The following is a 16,460-nucleotide window of genomic DNA, read 5'->3' as shown; positions in this document are numbered from 1 at the left end:
GTTCGTGGCTGGGGATAGCGAGGGAGTAGATCGGGTTAGCCTAGTTCTGAAGCGAGCTAGTGATGCATACGGTGAGTACCGAGTAGGACTGTCACAAGCATAGTCGCACGACCGGCTGAAAATATTGGTCTCGCCAGCCTGCAAAAGATCCTGAGAAATATTAATCAGCATACTCACTAATATTCAATAATCGCACGCATACTCATTAATCGCACGCATCCTGCATCCATAAAGAAATACGAAGTGCTCCAAATAGTTACGCGCATAGTGCTCGAATAGTGAAGAAGCCGAGTGCCTGAGCCACTCTCTGGTGAGTGCTCGCGCACTGTTCATATTCCGAATTTGAATAGTAGCGAACAACACACGCAAAGACTTCTTCTCTAGGGTCCCTAGCACAGAGATATCGCCCCATATGAACAAGCTTAAAGGAAGGCAGGGATTAAAACAGGAAAGCTTAATTCATTTCCACAGAGCAAGCTTACATACGGCTTTCTCTTTCGGAAAACCCCAAGCACTTAGCACAAACCTGAGGGATTACCTTACAAGCTCAGGAGGAACACGGGGACCTCCCTTATTCTGTAATTTACAAAGGTGGAGTGATACAACGGTAGTGGGTAATTACTATTATTCGTGGATGATCCTCAGAATCATTCTGAGATCATGTCTTCATGGTGTATGTGTGAGTGGAGAGTTGGTGGAGTGGAGTGTGGTGTCTTCGGTGTCTGGTGGTTCGCTCCGATGATGGTCTGGTATTCTGATGTCGTGGTGTGGTGCCGACTGAATGCGCCCGGCGTCTTGCTTTATAGAGTAGCAAGGTAAGTACCGAGTAGGACTGTCACAAGCATAGTCGCACGACCGGGTTAGCCTGGTTCTGAAGCGAGCTAGTGATGTATACGATGAGTACCAAGTAGGACTGTCACAAGCATAGTCGTACGACCGGCTGAAATATTGGTCTCGCCAGCCTGCAAAAGATTCTGAGAAATATTAATCAGCACGACCGGCTGAAATTTTGGTCTCGCCAGCCTGCAAAAGATCCTGAGAAATATTAATCAGCATACTCACTAATCGCACGCAAATTCAATAATCGCACTCATACTCACTAATCGTATGCATCCTGCATCCATAAAGAAATACGAAGTGCTCCAAATAGTTACACGCATAGTGCTTGAATAGTGAAAAAGTTTAGTGCCTGAGCCACTCTCTGGTGAGTGCTCGTGTACTGTTTATATTCCGAATTTGAATAGTATCGAGTACTTTGAATAGTGCCCTGAATTTAAATAGTGAACGCTGAATTTGAATAGTGCTGATTATTGAATATTAGTGAGTATGCTGATTAATATTTCTCGGGATCTTTTGCAGACTGGCGAGACCAATATTTTAGCCGGTCGTGCGACTATGCTTGTGATAGTCCTACTCGGTACTCACCGTATGCATTACTAGCTCGCTTCAGAACCAGGCTAACCCGGTCTACTCCCTCGCTATCCCCAGCCACGAACACTCAAGACTCAGGCTACATCACTAGCTCGCTTCAGAACCAGGCTAACCCGATCTACTCCCTCGCTATCCCCAGCCACGAACACACAGGACTCAGGACATTCTTTGTCATAATTGGGCTTTATTAATCTTCCAACTTCTCTTTGTATTATGCTGTACCTTCCATAGTATTCTCGTAAGAACACTTTGATTATTTTATTTTGGTACATCATATAATATTTAGGATGGAGAATAATTGTCCTGACTACAGTAGAGTGACTGTATGTTCCTTTTGCGCTGTCCTCCATCGCGCACGGTCGTATCCTTCTGAATATTCTTTGGTATGGTCTTCCACGCCCTGTTCACTATTCAAATTCAGGGCAGTATTCCAAATACTCGATACTATCCAAATTCGGAATATATATATATATATATATATATATATATTCTCTCGGCCGATTCAAGTCTTTTTCTGCTTGCTTGCTAGCTTCTAACTGCAAGCTTTTCTGCTAATTAAATCCGGCTGCCCGGGCTGCTGCTGGGATCGGCGTCGTCAGCACCGGAAGATGGTGAGCCAGCAGACGAGGTGAGCAAAGACGAAGACGGGGACGAAGGGAAGAAGAACACCGTGGCCCGTGGGTCTCGAGCCAGGAAGAGGCCAATCGTTGTTGGATGGGACACGGGTAAAGTTTCGTTGGGCAACTGGCTGCTTGTTATGTGCAGTGCTCGAACGAACGATCACGTGTTGCTTTGCAGTTGCAACGACGACAGGTACAGGGAGCTGTCGTGGCAAGTGGAACGTCGCTTCGCCCTCCTCTGCCGCGCAGGAACAAGCTCGCCCAACCTACCTGGGTACGAAACGCTGCATATGTAGCATTGCAGCTCATGTCATGCACGAAACGGTCTACACTGTAGCATCGTAGATGAACCTCGTGATGACACAAGCCGAGATTACGCAACCAAGAATAAACAGTAACTTAACACAAACATTGAACTTGGCCCGGCATGGCACGTGTAATAACAACAGTAACGCAACCATACTGGCAGCTATAGCTAGTACTCTGGCTGTGTTTGTTTTCTGTGTAAAAGTTTAGCCCCGTCGCATCGAATTTTTAATACCAATTAGAAGTATTAAAAATAGATTAATTATAAAACTAATTACATAGATCAAGGATTAATTTGCGAGACAAATTTATTAAGTATAATTAGTCCATGATTTGGCAATGCGGTGCTACCGTAGATATTTGCTAATTGTGGATTAATCAGGTTTAATAGATTCGTTTCGCTAATTAGTCTACTCTTGTGCAATTAATTTTATAATTAGCTCATGTTTGGTCCTCCGAACGTCCTCCTACTCGCACTAGGGGAATTGGATCCTTTGTCTAACGAAATAAAGCTCTAGGTTGTCCGGCAACTTCGATGAGTGGCCCATGATTTGCTCGAAGCTAAGCGTTGCATTCTTCTTGTTGCTTTGAAGCATTCTGATGTTCTTCGCATGCCATCGATGACCTCATCCTTCATAGCAAAATGAGTGGCATCACCCAATACCATTACTGCCACTCTTGTGGATTCTGCTAAGGCATAATCTTCTCCACTAGATCCACAAAGTCAATTATCTACTACCACAAGAAACAACGGATTTGACACCTGAATTTTACGCAAGAACTCATCTCACAAACCTAGCCAAAAAGTGTTTTAAGAATCACGCCTACCACCACGGATCTGAGACGACGATCTCAACACGTGAGATCTTACACGAGGAATCACCTTCCAACCATCATACCACTGATTTAAAGGGAAAAGAAGGTAAAATCCCTAGATGTAGGGTTTGTTTGGATACACTCGTATCCATCTCAACCTACGCGTGTTAGAGTCGAAATTGGACCAAGTTGCGCCCCAATCCACTCCAATATTCCTGGATTGAGGTGAATACGAGTGCATTTAAGCAAGGTCTTGAGTGCAAGTCATGGGATTTCACTACAATCCAGTCATGGGATTTCACTAATCCATCTCCTATGCTCGCCACCACGATGGCCTCTGACTCCGTTTTCGGTGGCTAGGGCCACAAAATCCACTACCATTCTATGGCTTTGTCAAGATCTCATCATGACTCCTTCGCCTTCTCCATCGCCCATCAGATTTTCCCCACCAGTACCGGACCAGTGAGGCCTGCCCACAAACCACCTCTACTCTTAGCTACGGGTCATCGAAGGTCATACTTGGTGACTCATAAAAGGAACCCACCCTCGTACCTTAAGGCGTTGGCCACATAGCAGAAAGGAAGAAGAAGTCGAGCGAGGATGGGCCCCATGTTGCAGGTAGAATAGCTGCTATGCGTCTGTTCCCGAAAGAGTGTCATTCTCGCCCCCTTTTTAGAGTCATTGAGTCTCAAGTTCGACCAAATGTATATCAAATATCAAGAGTACTAATATTTCTAAGGTGTAATAAATATTATTAGATGAATTATAGAATATATTTTCATAATTAATCTATTTAGATATAATATTTATAATATTTTGAAAAATTTAGTCAAATTTTAAAAAGTTTAAATAAAATAATTTAATTCTAGAACTTTCAAGAACGGAGTTCGATTGAGGGCTCAGACCCGCAGGCCCATCAAAAGGATGTTGGGTCCGTTGTTACGCAGTTGGCCCACCAAGAGAATACGATGCGCGGTCGTTGGTACGCGGTTGGCCCACCAAAAAATACGTACTGGGAAGGCCGATGAGCCCGTTGGTACGCAGTTTGCTTTTCTGCGCGTGATCAGCCGTTGCGCTCGACGACAACCTCTGTTGTCATCGGCCAAGCATGCTACGTGCGTGCCGTGAAAGGTGAAATGCTTTCGTCTCAGCGGGCAGCGGCCCCACCATTTCTTCCAGCGTGCTGTGCGTGTCTGAGCTGAAGCTCACACAGTTCACAGCTTGAGCATGGGCCGTGCTCGCTTCCACATTTCAACTGCAGGCCCAGCTGTGTTCGCCAAGTAGTGGACCCTTTGCATTGACCAGCGACACCTACCGCAATGACCCAATTAAAGAACCTCGTCCTAGAAATACTAGTAGGACGTGCACGTCCAACCACAAACTCCAACTTTTCACCCTGCTCCACACCAAAATGACGTGTGGGGTCCGCGTCAACATACCTTTCTAGCCCATTCTACAGCAAACCAAGGCCCAGTTTAGTTGGCAAAAATTTTGGCAAAACGATACTGTAGCATTTTCATTGTTATTTGACAATTAGTATCCAATCATAGTCTAATTAGGCTTAAAAGATTCGTCTCGTGGATTTCGTCTAAACTGTGTAATTAGTTTTATTTTTTATTTATATTTAATGCTTCATGCATGCGTCAAAAAATTCGATGTGATGGAGAATCTTGAAAATTTTATCATTTTAGAGGGGAACTAAACAGGCCCCAAGGTGTCAGGGGTGTTTTGTTTAGCCGGGAGTTCCTAAATTTAGTCTCGTTTAGTACTATTTAGTCACCTTTTAGTCATCTCTAAATGGGGTTTTAGTGCTCTCTAGCAACTCTAAAATAACTAAATAAGAATAAATCATTTAGGAGTGACTAAATTTAGGAGCTGCAATCCAAACAAGGTCTTATGCCCTGTTTGTTTGAGCTGGTTTGGCTTATAAACCATAGCTGAAAGTACTATTGACGGATTTGATGTGAGAAAAAAATAATGTTCATTAGGTAATAAATCATAGTTTATAAGCCAAATACGACCAAACGAACATGCTACGAAACCATTACTTCTAGATTCGTTGCTGACCAGTGGGCCTGAAGCCAGGTGATCTGTCCGGGCCCGCTGACCAGTGGCCTAGTACCAAGCACTTAGTACCGTAGCCGGAGTAATTTGCTTTCGTTTTCTTCGCACGGGCAACCAGAATTTCGGTGAGACAGCGCGCACCAAAACCCGAGCAGCTCAACTGCCAACCAAATGGCAGTACAGGCACATTGCCACTGACGCTGGGCCCCACCTCTCCCCCCTCAGTCACAACAAACCCAGCGGTGGTGGTGCCCGTGGCATCTCGTGCCCAGTCTCAGTGCCGGCCTCGTGCGCCTCCGCCTCGCCGGCTCCGCTGCTTGCCCGCCTCGCCCTCGCAGCAGCAGCCGCTGCCGCGCCGAGGCGGAAGCGGCATGGCCACCGGCGTGCTGTCCACCATCCGGTGGTCCACCGCGTGCGCGGCGCTGCTCAACGCCGCCGCCGCCTCCACGGGCGCCGCCGTTGCGGCCGTCGCGCTGGGACGCTGCGGCGGGGGCGCTCTCGGCCCGGCCGCTGCCGCCGCGTCCGCGGCGTTGGCGGCTAGGCTCCTTGCTTCTGCTGTGGCGGGGTTCGCGCAGGGCGCCGCCGCCTCCACTATCGCTGCCGGTGCCATCGGGGCCCACGTCGACAGCGAGCGCGACTTTCGCCAACTCTCTCGGGTAAGCTCCAAGCTCGATCGAGAGCTTAGGTGCCGTTCGCTTGGAGGAATTTCAGAGACGGGATGAATTTGGAGGAATTTGTGAAAGAAAAACACTGTATTGGATGAAAAAAAAGAAGCGGCTCAAGCTGGGTTCGGGCACGCGAACGGGGCCTTAATGCACTCCAGTGTTCTATTTAATCCGCCTTAAATTGCATGTTAATACTGATCCCTAAAATGCGAAGTGATTAATTGTTCAAAAATAGCATGGTAGAGTAGTAATGCCTCTGAAGCCCGGGGTAATGGTAGCAGCGGCATCGATGGCCGGACAGGACGCAAGTTCTCCTCGACCTTACAAATTGGGTTTCCAGACCACATCTCGCGGGAATGTGGGATGGCAGAGGTGGGGATCGTGTGGTGCGCTTGGTGGTTTTGGACATTGGGGCCCTCAGATATCTGTGTCGTTAGGTGCTTGCAGTGCGGAACTGGTTCTTGTCAGCAGAATCCTCTTGGCTTCTGCCCTGAGGAGTGTCATAAGGCCTCATGGGTGTAGCAAGATGCCTGCGGTGTCTGGGTTACTTATTCCCAGCTTATTGAGGCTTTACTTCATTATATGTAGACTGGGAGAGCCAGGGTTGTGTTCATGCATTCCTTGTATGCAGCTTGCAACATTAGCATATCTGAATCATTGACATCTTTGTCTCTATATCATGATTCATTGGAGATCATTAGTCATCGAAAAATGAGAACAGTGTTCTCAACTGCTCCCTTTTTTCCTCTCAAAAGCGAAGTGTTCTGAACTTGCTGTTAGCCATGCTGTTGAGTTTTCTTTTTGGTAGTTTTACCTTCACCAGCATGAAGCAATTGCATTACTTTGTCCAACAGACACAGAGTGCTTCATTATTGATAGTTTTTCCTCATATTGTTTTTTAAGTAATCGCCTTATAGCATTTTAAATGTTAACATAATGCATATCCATTATTGTAATAGTATCTGAAGCTTTATGTAAACAGCTACGATACAAGAGATGGCTTTGGTGGACAAGGTTTGGAATGATCATTACAGTGCTACAATTTGTGTTGGCAATTTATTTGATGTGTATCATCTTAAAGGATGTCTTGGCTGGAGGGTCTTCAAAACAGTGCTTTTCAGGTACATGCACAATGGCATAAACTATTTTTTCGGGATTGGATATGATAAGATGTTTGTTGAGACTTATACAGTGATATATCTTCCTTGGGATCCTGGAATTATTTTGGTATCTTTAGGATTCTCTGTGCCATAGTGCATTTCACTGCACTAGAATTTGCTATTAAAGGAATTCACTTTTCTTTTACTCTTTCTTCTGTTTCGTATGCCCTTGTGCTTCATGTTAAACTTTTTATTGTCAAAGAGTGAGTCTGATAAATATAAGGATGGGAAGATTTTAGTGCTGATGTCCGAGTCATGTTATCTGAATTTTTTCAGGACACAATCAGAACAGTGACTGGAGGCACATCTTGTTAATTGCTTTTCTTGTCAGTATGTGGGTGGCAACTATAGTGCAGTGCACTACTGGTTCTGATGTACTAAGGTGGAGATCATTTTATGCATCCCATGATATTGCGTGGAGGGCTCACTACCGGGAGGTGTTTGATCATGGAATCCGTGAGGTCTTATGCTGCCTAGGGCGTGTTAAATATTCGTATGTCCTTGTATGCTCCACATTCTGGTGTCCTACGTCCTAACATCATTGATACTTGAACAATCTCAATGGCTAAGTCTTAACCTTGATAGGAGTGTGTTGGAAGATGATGATATATGTGTTGTGGCAAAGTTATTGGGTGATCTTATGGCTTATCGCGCATCTGGAACTGGTCATCTTGAACTCGTAGCAGGTTAGTTTTCCATTTGCCTGCAATACAAAACCCACCTCTGTTCAGTCTTGTTGAATATATGTGATATGTTTCCCTAATGGATAAAATCACAAGCATCAATATGAAATGTGATTAAGGTCGCAGTTACATTAGATGGCTAGTCAGCTAAAATTATATAGAAGCTGCCGTATGCTATAGTATGGACATGTTAAAGCCTATCGGCATTTTTGAGAACCATAATGGAACTTAGATTATTTTCCCTGTTCAATAAAAGAAAAATGAAACTTATTTTAAAAGCCTGATAATGTGGTTTCATGATACTACTGTTAACCATAGTTATCTACATCCTAATAAATGATTTTCCTTCAGGACTTTCACTACTGCAGAAATCCAAGTCATCAACAATTATTTCAAAAGAACTAGTGGAGGCTCCTCAAGATCTCATCCAAGAGGCTCTTCTCTTTCATCCATTTGCTGAAGCTGCCTATACAGTTATTCCCTAATCCTTTGGTCTCTCTCATCTCAGTTCTTGCCAGACATATTGAACGTATTCTGCTTTCAGGGCCCACTGCTTGATTTTGGAAGGAATCCTCTTATGTTTCCCTGTGTGTGGCTCAATAGGCAAGGTGTTTTGACCCCATGGACTCGTGCTAGGTAAATGCGGGTCTTAAAATATTTTTTTGCCACCAATTACTTTATATTATGTAGCCTGCAGAGATTAGAATGCTTTGGTGGTGCCTGATAATCTCTGCAAAAATTTGGATGACTCATGCTTTCTCAGTTTGGTGTCTCTTTGTTCTTGTTGTTTGTGACAACTTCCATTATGTGATTGGTGAGGCATAGGATGGCTGTTTTCACTTTCTCCTTTGCATTCTAAAGTAAAATGGAATTTTTTTGAAGACAAGGAATCTTGCATTTGCATCGTAGCCAATAATTTCCAAACACACAATTATACATAAAACCTTACTTCTGCAGACGACCAGTTCTTGAAGGCGATAACTGGTGGAGAGGGCATGCGGCTGCTTTCCTAAAATATGCCAATGTAGCCCCAGAAGTCCTCCGCAAAGGTCGTGTTAACCAGGTAAATCATCACATCCCCTATACAATTTGTAGTTACAGCTTTGTTGTGATCTAGGTATCTTCTTTTCTGTTTGCAGACAAAACGCGAGGCTGCCTATTTTGTTGTTGTCTTACATTATTTGAGTACAGTAGTCATTGCTATCCGTGGAACTGAGACACCAGAAGATGTTATAACCGATGGCTTGTGTAAGGAATGTTCTCTTAATATAGATGACCTGGATGGGTTGATCAAGTAATTCACTATACTTTGCCTTATTTCTGTACTGAAACTTATTTAGAGTTAATTGCAGATTGTTTTTTGCAAAAAAGGTATACAAATGAACAAGTATATGACCTTCGTTTGTGATTCATGTCATCAGGCAACCTCCTTTGCATTTATCTTCTAGAAACAAGTCTATTAGGCTGTAAACAAGGAGTAGATGTTCTTCCTGACATACACATTGCCATATAGTTCACCAGTTAGGGAACATAATCAGGTCGATACACCATTCAATGACCACAAGGTAGGTGGCTCAAGATGTGCCAGTTAATAATTTTTGGACCATATAGTACCTACTTGTTGGCTGAATGAACTGGAAAAAATATTCTAGGAAATTGATCAAAGTAACCGTGGTCTTCAGGTCATCTTTGAACAAATGTGATGAGACGATTTGTTCTATTGCAGTTCTGATCATCTGTCTCCTCAAGTGAAGAATGCTGTTCTCTCATCTCCACACTATGGACATGCAGGAATTGTTGAATCAGCTCGAGAGCTGTACGCAGAACTTGAGGGACAACCCATACATCAATATCAAGGTCAACAAGAAAAGACACTGTATCATTTTATCTTTTGTATGCAAAGCATGTTAAATTATCTATGTTTCTTTTTATTTCTTCTTCATCTTAATTTCGAAGTACTATAGGTCAGAACCTAGTACTGATTAGCTACAAACAAGAATACCTCAATTGCTACAATAAATAATTTTACCCTGTCACCTTATTCTTTAAAAAATTGCACTGAAGCACCATAACATTAACTGCTGTCATGTACCTGCTTGCAGATAAGTCAGACACAGTGAAAGCTGGATTCTTATCTTCTCTTCTTGGGGATGGTTGTGAGTGCCATGGATACAATATTCAAATTGTTGGACATTCTTTAGGAGGTTCTGTAGCTGCACTTCTTGGTATTAAGGTAAGTTTATTTAATTTTCAATGTACAGGGAAATTATCTCAAGCCACCTGATGAGGTTTGTCTTATTTAGTTATAAATTTGAGTGAGTCCTTTTAGCTGTTTCACTTGAATATGGACACATGCCCATTGGGAATACTGACCGTTGAGTTCACCTTGGGAATTTTTGTCTGCTGGGATGAGCCCACTGCTAATATTATTTTAGATTTACTTTCTTGGATGATGTGACAGAATGCAGGACAATTAGATGAGGTAACACCCGAACAGGAGAATTATAGAGGGGTCTTGTATGGTTTCTTCTACTGAAATGCATGTCATATCAAGGAAGATGAGCTCATTAGATTAGACAAAAAAGCCTTGCTTGTCAGAACAAAATAGACCCCCCCCCCCCCCCCCCCAAAAAAACACACACACACACAATTTAGAACGTTTAAGTAAACTATGCAAAGTGATTAGGCAGTAAATGAAGCATGGAATGGTGAAGGCGTTTCTAGAATGCATAGCTTGGTTCTTGTGTTGTTTCCTGAAATATATTTTTCATCTAAATGAGCCATTCCTTTATCATGAAAACACAGCTGTATGGGCGCTTCCCAAAGTTACATGTGTATGCGTATGGAGCTGCGCCATGTGTGGATTATGTGGTAGCAGATGCCTGCTCACGATTTGTTACCAGGTGAAATTCAGAACATTTTCAATGGAATTTACTGTATAGTTATTTATTTGCCAATGTTAACAGCAACATGAGATTTCTGATAAACCGTCCATCACTTACAGCATAGTCCATAATGATGAATTTTCTACACGATTATCCATGAATTCGGTAATTAGATTGCGTAGCTCAGCTGTGAAAGCTCTTTCAAAGGGTACTTCCCCCAATTCAGCTAAAGTTGGTAAACTAGTTGGTGGAATCATCAGTGCCAGAACAGATGATAAAAATGCACTAGATCATTGTGCTTCTGCTGGTGCTCTGCAGACAGTTAGTGAGGCTGAGCTAAGTAATGATCAAACGCATGGAAGGAATCCAATGCATACAATTAGAGGTGGTTTATTTCTCTTTGGCCAAGCAATATCTTGCTTGATTAATACTCCAAAACATCGAGTTAGCTCCACAGCAGCAATTAACTATGAGTTGGGCAGATCTAGAATGACTACTGTTAGTGATGGAAGGGAATCCATGGTTGCTTACCGTGGTTTTATGGATGTTTCACACTGTGGAGAAGGTAATGCACACATAGACAGTCAGTTTCGAGAAGATGACTTGTATGAATGTGGTGGGGCATACAGATCGCCTCATTCAAATGATGGTCCTGGACTGATGTCTGCTTCTGATGATCACATCATTACAATAAGCTCATCTGAAGGACAGTCACCAGAGGTATATCTTCCTGGTCTTGTTGTTCATGTTGTTCCTGTAAAGAAAGGTGCTTCTCCATTGCGGAAGACAGTTGTGACACGTCAAAAGAACAAGAGTTACAAAGCGTTTATTGCTTGCCGAAAAGATTTTATGGACCTTGTTGTGACACCTCGCATGTTCCTTGATCATCTCCCTTGGAGGTATGTCCTCGAAACAAATCTACTCATATGGAAGTTCTATATATTTAAGGTTCATATTTATGTGCTATTCCATTTGAAAAATTATTATATATGAAGTTCAGACCATTTTCATTTAGTGGGATTGAAATTGCATCAGTTTCACTTAACCCTTCAATCAATCTAAACCAAGTGCAAGTTTGCTGCAAGTCTTGATGGAGTAGCACATCGGTAATAACCTTGTTTTAGGAAATGCTGTCTGGCAAGAAAAAGTGTAGGACTTATTTAGCGAATGGCAATGGTGCATCCAGGAACAAATGTAGTACTTATTTAGCAAATGGCAATGGTGCATCCATGTATTCTTGTTTGTGGATTGGTTATGCATTTTCTGAACTAACAGAAATTGACCTTTGTGGTTTGTAGGTGCCACTATGCCATGCAAAAGGTCATAGAAATTCGAAAATGGGATCAGCTCACCAGTGATCCGTCCACTGCAGAGGAAGCTGTATAAGTCTGTTAGTGCATGCCTTCTTTGTTGTACATACGTTAGGAAATTAGGATCACTTATGGAGTTATGGGCAATGCGGGCTGATGGTTACATGTAACATTATTGTCTGTATAAGTAGAGCTTTAGGAGAGTTTAGGCCGACCAAAACAGGGCATCTGCCCATTCTGATGAGGATTACCTGAATCTCAACATTGTTGTTTATGGAACTAGTATGGTAGATTACAGAGCCTATGGCAATCTAAGTTTTGCTCCAAGCAGTGTTGTAAGTTTGGTACCTATGCACAGCCACGCATGTAACTGTGATCATAAGTAAAACAGTACCAAGCATGAGCAGGTAGTACGGCATCTATGTACTGAATAAACTACCATGTGCCTGTTGGATGAAGTTTCCTTGACATTCTGCTGGTGCGAAGTCTGAAAGAATTCCAACCTCCTTCTATCTTCTTCCAATGAAAGTCATGCCAGTATTATGCATTTGAATTCATTGACGAGGAGCACTTTGACTTGTGAAGCAGATCTGCCTGACATGATTGAAGGTGAGTTTTACTCGCAAGTACAAAAAGATGCTACGTGATCCAATCCAGTCAAAAAAGGTAACTTGGAGATTATAACTTACAAGACTTTTTTTTTGTTTTTTTTTCTCGAATACGTAAAAGATTTACGTGTCATTGTAATTAAAAAGAAAAATATAACCATACAGAAGACGCGCTTTATGTTGTAACACGGCTTCGGCGAGTGACGGAGGTATCGCCGAGGTGTCTTCGAGCGTCTTAGGGCGGAGACCTGGCGCTGATTAAAGGAACTTTCCTGGCTATGCTCGTAGGGCACTACATGAGGCTCGGCGGGCTTGTCGCGAATTCCGCCCAGGCCGGGCGCTGAGACCTCCGACCTATAGTCAGGCGGACGCCGCCCCGCTTCGGCTCGCCTCCGGCGATGAGGGCGGAGGCCGCCTTACCTCTGAACTAATTAAACAAACAATCTTGCCTGAGTGTGTGCAAGTACTCAAGCGCAGGCGCCCGTAGTCCGCACGAGCGCGCCAGCACGACCCCCGCGCGGCCGGGCGGAGACATACGGACGATGTCTCCGACCGGACCGACGGAGACCCGCCAAGATGACGCCGTGCCCCCGACGACGTAGGCCAGCGTCGGGGACCACGGCCCCCGTGCGGCCGGGCGGAGACATACGGACGATGTCTCCGATCGGACCGGCGGAGACCCGCCAAGGCGACGGCGCGCCCCTGAAGACGGAGGCCAGCATCGGGAACCCGGGCCTTTGGGCCGAAGACCGAGGCACGGTGGGCCGGCCGCTTATGGAAGCCCGTTACTCGGAGTCGAAGTGGCAGGAATGCCCCGCAAACAAGAGACCAGAGGCGGAATATGCTAGGAATGTACCGTAGCAGTTGAGGGGCATTGTAATAAATTCCATCAGGAAGTAGTTGAGCCCTATAAATAGGGAACACTTGTAACCGTGCGGATGGTTGGTGAATGAATGAATGAAACCCTAGCTTTCCGTGCCAACTCACTATACGCCCTCCTGTCATGCCTATCCCGAGCCTCCGCCCAAGGGCGACGCCCGACGGGCGAAGGCCTCAGTCTTCCCCTCGTTGTCTGAAACCGCTAGTTTCAACATTGGCGCCCACCGTGGTTTAGCCAAGGCAAACCAACGATGGCAGGGAAAAGAAAGACCACCACCAGAGCAGTAGTGACCACGGGTCAGCGAGGAAGGCCTAGGCGCAACATTCGTAGCACCTACGCAACCTCGCTAGTGGAGGATGACACCAGAGCAGTTGCCCAGGGTCAACCACCAGAACCCCAAGATCCAGAGATTCAAAATCCGGAGGCCCAACCAAACTCAGCCACAACACCCGAGCAAGAACTGCAACAGCTGCAAGCACAGTTGCAAAGAGCACAACAAGAGAGGGATAGAATGACAGCATCATTCGCAGCTAATCAGCAAGCTATTCAAGCGTCAGCACAAGCAGCAGAAATAAGGCAGCAGTTGGCAGTCCTACATGCTGAGATGCTAAGTATGCAGCATGCAGTACCAGCGTCAACCTCGGCAATCCTAGCTTCCGCAGCAGCACCAACTGCAACCATGCTTCAAGGTCCTACGCCAGTGATCAGCCAGCCGACGATGCCATCTCAGGTGATGCGGAGGCCTATCGATCCCAAGTCCCCACTATCTGAAGGCATACAACAGTCGTCATGGCCAACAGCGTACAAGCCAATCACACTACCAAAGTTCAACGGAAAGACAGACCCCCATCAGTTCATTATGAGTTACGAGGCAGCAGTAGCCTCCGCCGGCGGAGACGGCGCCGTCTTGGCAAAGTCATTTGTCATTGCAGCCAAAGACGACGCACTGGCTTGGTATTCTATGCTCAAACCAAGCACAGTCTATTCTTGGGAGAACCTCCGGGACAAGATATTGGCAAACTTCAAGGGGCTAACAGCACAGTCGCAGACTTCCACAGATCTGTTCTAGTGCAAGCAAATGCAGGGAGAGACACTACACGACTACTTTCGGAAATTCGTGCAACTAAAGGCGAAGGCACCAGATGTCCTAGACGAGATCGACATTGAAGCAGTGATCAAAGGCCTCTAAATTAGGCCATTCGCAGCACACCTAGCAAGAAAGAAACCAACTTCCATACAACAGTTGTATGATGAGTTCGAGAAATACTGCAGATCAGACAATGACCTCCACAAAAGGCTGAAGGAGCAAGGTCAAAACAGACAACAAAACAGCAGCAAAAATTCCTAGAAAACCTATACGAACCAGAATGTATCAAATCAGAAGCCAGGCCAGGGGCAAGTGCTCAGTATCGAGGGTCAACCTCACCCCGAGCAAGGGCAACAGGCAGCGCCAACACGGCCGGAGACCCAGACAAGGAACCAAGGTCGGTAAGGTTACCAAGGCAAAAACTGGAACATAAACCAAAGCCAGAAACAACACAGGCCATATTGCGTTTTTCACAGCGAAAACGCAGGGCACAGCACCAAAGATTGTCCAGAGACAAAAGAAACACAGAAAAGGATGAAGAACAAGCAGATTGCCCAACCTCTGACACAGCAGAGCGCAAGAGAGGTCAACACCACCTACACAACTGGCCACCAGCAGTACTGCCCAATGTACCCAGCGCTAAACGCAACCCAAATACATCTCTCCACACTGGCCTCTGCCTATTACCCAAACTTCCTACCAGCATGGCGGTCATCACCTTCGCAGCAGCCTCCGGCGGGCAACTACAGGTCGGAGGCAAGCCTAACCTACATAAACCCAAAATCTCCCCATATAATCTACCTCGAAACAAACCCACTGGAACAAAACCGAATAAGGTTCGAGCCTTCGTCGCCACAGCACCACATGCAGCAACTGCCTCCGCCACCACCTCACAACCAACCCCCAACACCAAAAAACGAGCCAAACCCAGAAAACCAAGTCAACCCTCATGGAGCACTGCCAACAATAGGCATGATATTGCCAATCGCCGGAGGATCATCAATGGAGTTTCAAACAAAAAAGCAGAAAAAAGGATCACCTCCGCCTGGTAAACAATGTAGCAGTCCAAGGCCCGGCGAAACACACAGATTGGTCCAGAGTCCCAATCACCTTCACAGAAGAAGATCTCTAGCTAGAGAGCTACCCTCACGCAGACGCAATGGTGATCAAGACCAACATAGCAGCATGGGAGATAAGCAGAATACTGATTGACATTGGCAGTTCAGCAGATATCATCTTCACAAATACCTTCAACCAAATGAAACTCAGCAGAAATCAACTACAGCCCTCCGAATCCCCTTTAATAGGATTTGGAGGCAAGCAGATACAAGCATTAGGAAAAATCTCACTCCCAGTGTCGTTCGGAACCCAAGCGAATGCCAGAATCGAGTACATAACCTTCGACGTCGTCGATCTGTATTACCCATACAATGCCATCTTGGGCAGAGGATTCACAACCAAATTCAATGCAACCCTGCATATGGCCTACCTATGCATGAAAATACCAACACTCCATGGTATTATCACAGTCTAAGGCAGCTAGAAAGAAGCAAGAAACATAGAGAAAGCTATCTACAGAGCCCAAAGAAACATTAATGCAGTCGAGTCGGCAAATAAAGAACTAGAGCCTCCAGATATGCCCAGAGGAGAAATAGATATGGCAGGTCAAGAAGAGACAAAGCTGATCCCTCTAGAAAAGGAGTTACCAGACAGAAAAGTAACAATCAGCTCACAATTGAGCAAAGTAGAAGAGGAAGAGCTCATGGAAACTCTAGTAAAAAACAAGGACATCTTCGCCTGGTCAGCCTCCGACCTCCAGGGAGTCAGCAGGGACATCATACAGCATGAACTGGATATAAATGAAAACATGAGACCAAGAAAGCAGAAACAGAGAAAAATGTTGGAGGAAAGAATCCTGGCAGCAAAGGCGGAGGTGCAAAGATTG

At 45.0% G+C, this 16,460-nt stretch overlaps 1 protein-coding gene across 1 annotated transcript; it reads left to right on the top strand.

Annotated features, from left to right (window-relative positions):
• The first annotated feature begins 5,493 nt into the window (after positions 1-5,493).
• On the top strand, positions 5,494-12,410 carry LOC136453706 (uncharacterized). Its single transcript, XM_066454260.1, has 13 exons — positions 5,494-5,893; positions 6,885-7,023; positions 7,339-7,555; positions 7,648-7,748; positions 8,097-8,218; positions 8,290-8,381; positions 8,703-8,808; positions 8,885-9,039; positions 9,472-9,602; positions 9,848-9,978; positions 10,551-10,648; positions 10,750-11,529; positions 11,929-12,410. The coding sequence occupies exons 1-13, from the start codon at positions 5,609-5,611 to the stop codon at positions 12,014-12,016; spliced, it is 2,445 nt and encodes an 814-aa protein (XP_066310357.1). The 5' UTR covers positions 5,494-5,608; the 3' UTR covers positions 12,017-12,410.
• Positions 12,411-16,460: the final 4,050 nt, after the last annotated feature.

Source organism: Miscanthus floridulus, chromosome 5 (genome assembly GCF_019320115.1).
Source record: "Miscanthus floridulus cultivar M001 chromosome 5, ASM1932011v1, whole genome shotgun sequence".
Classification (NCBI taxonomy): Eukaryota; Viridiplantae; Streptophyta; class Magnoliopsida; order Poales; family Poaceae; genus Miscanthus; species Miscanthus floridulus.
Note: the sequence above shows the minus strand (reverse complement) of the source record. Positions and strands in the feature narration are given on the sequence as shown.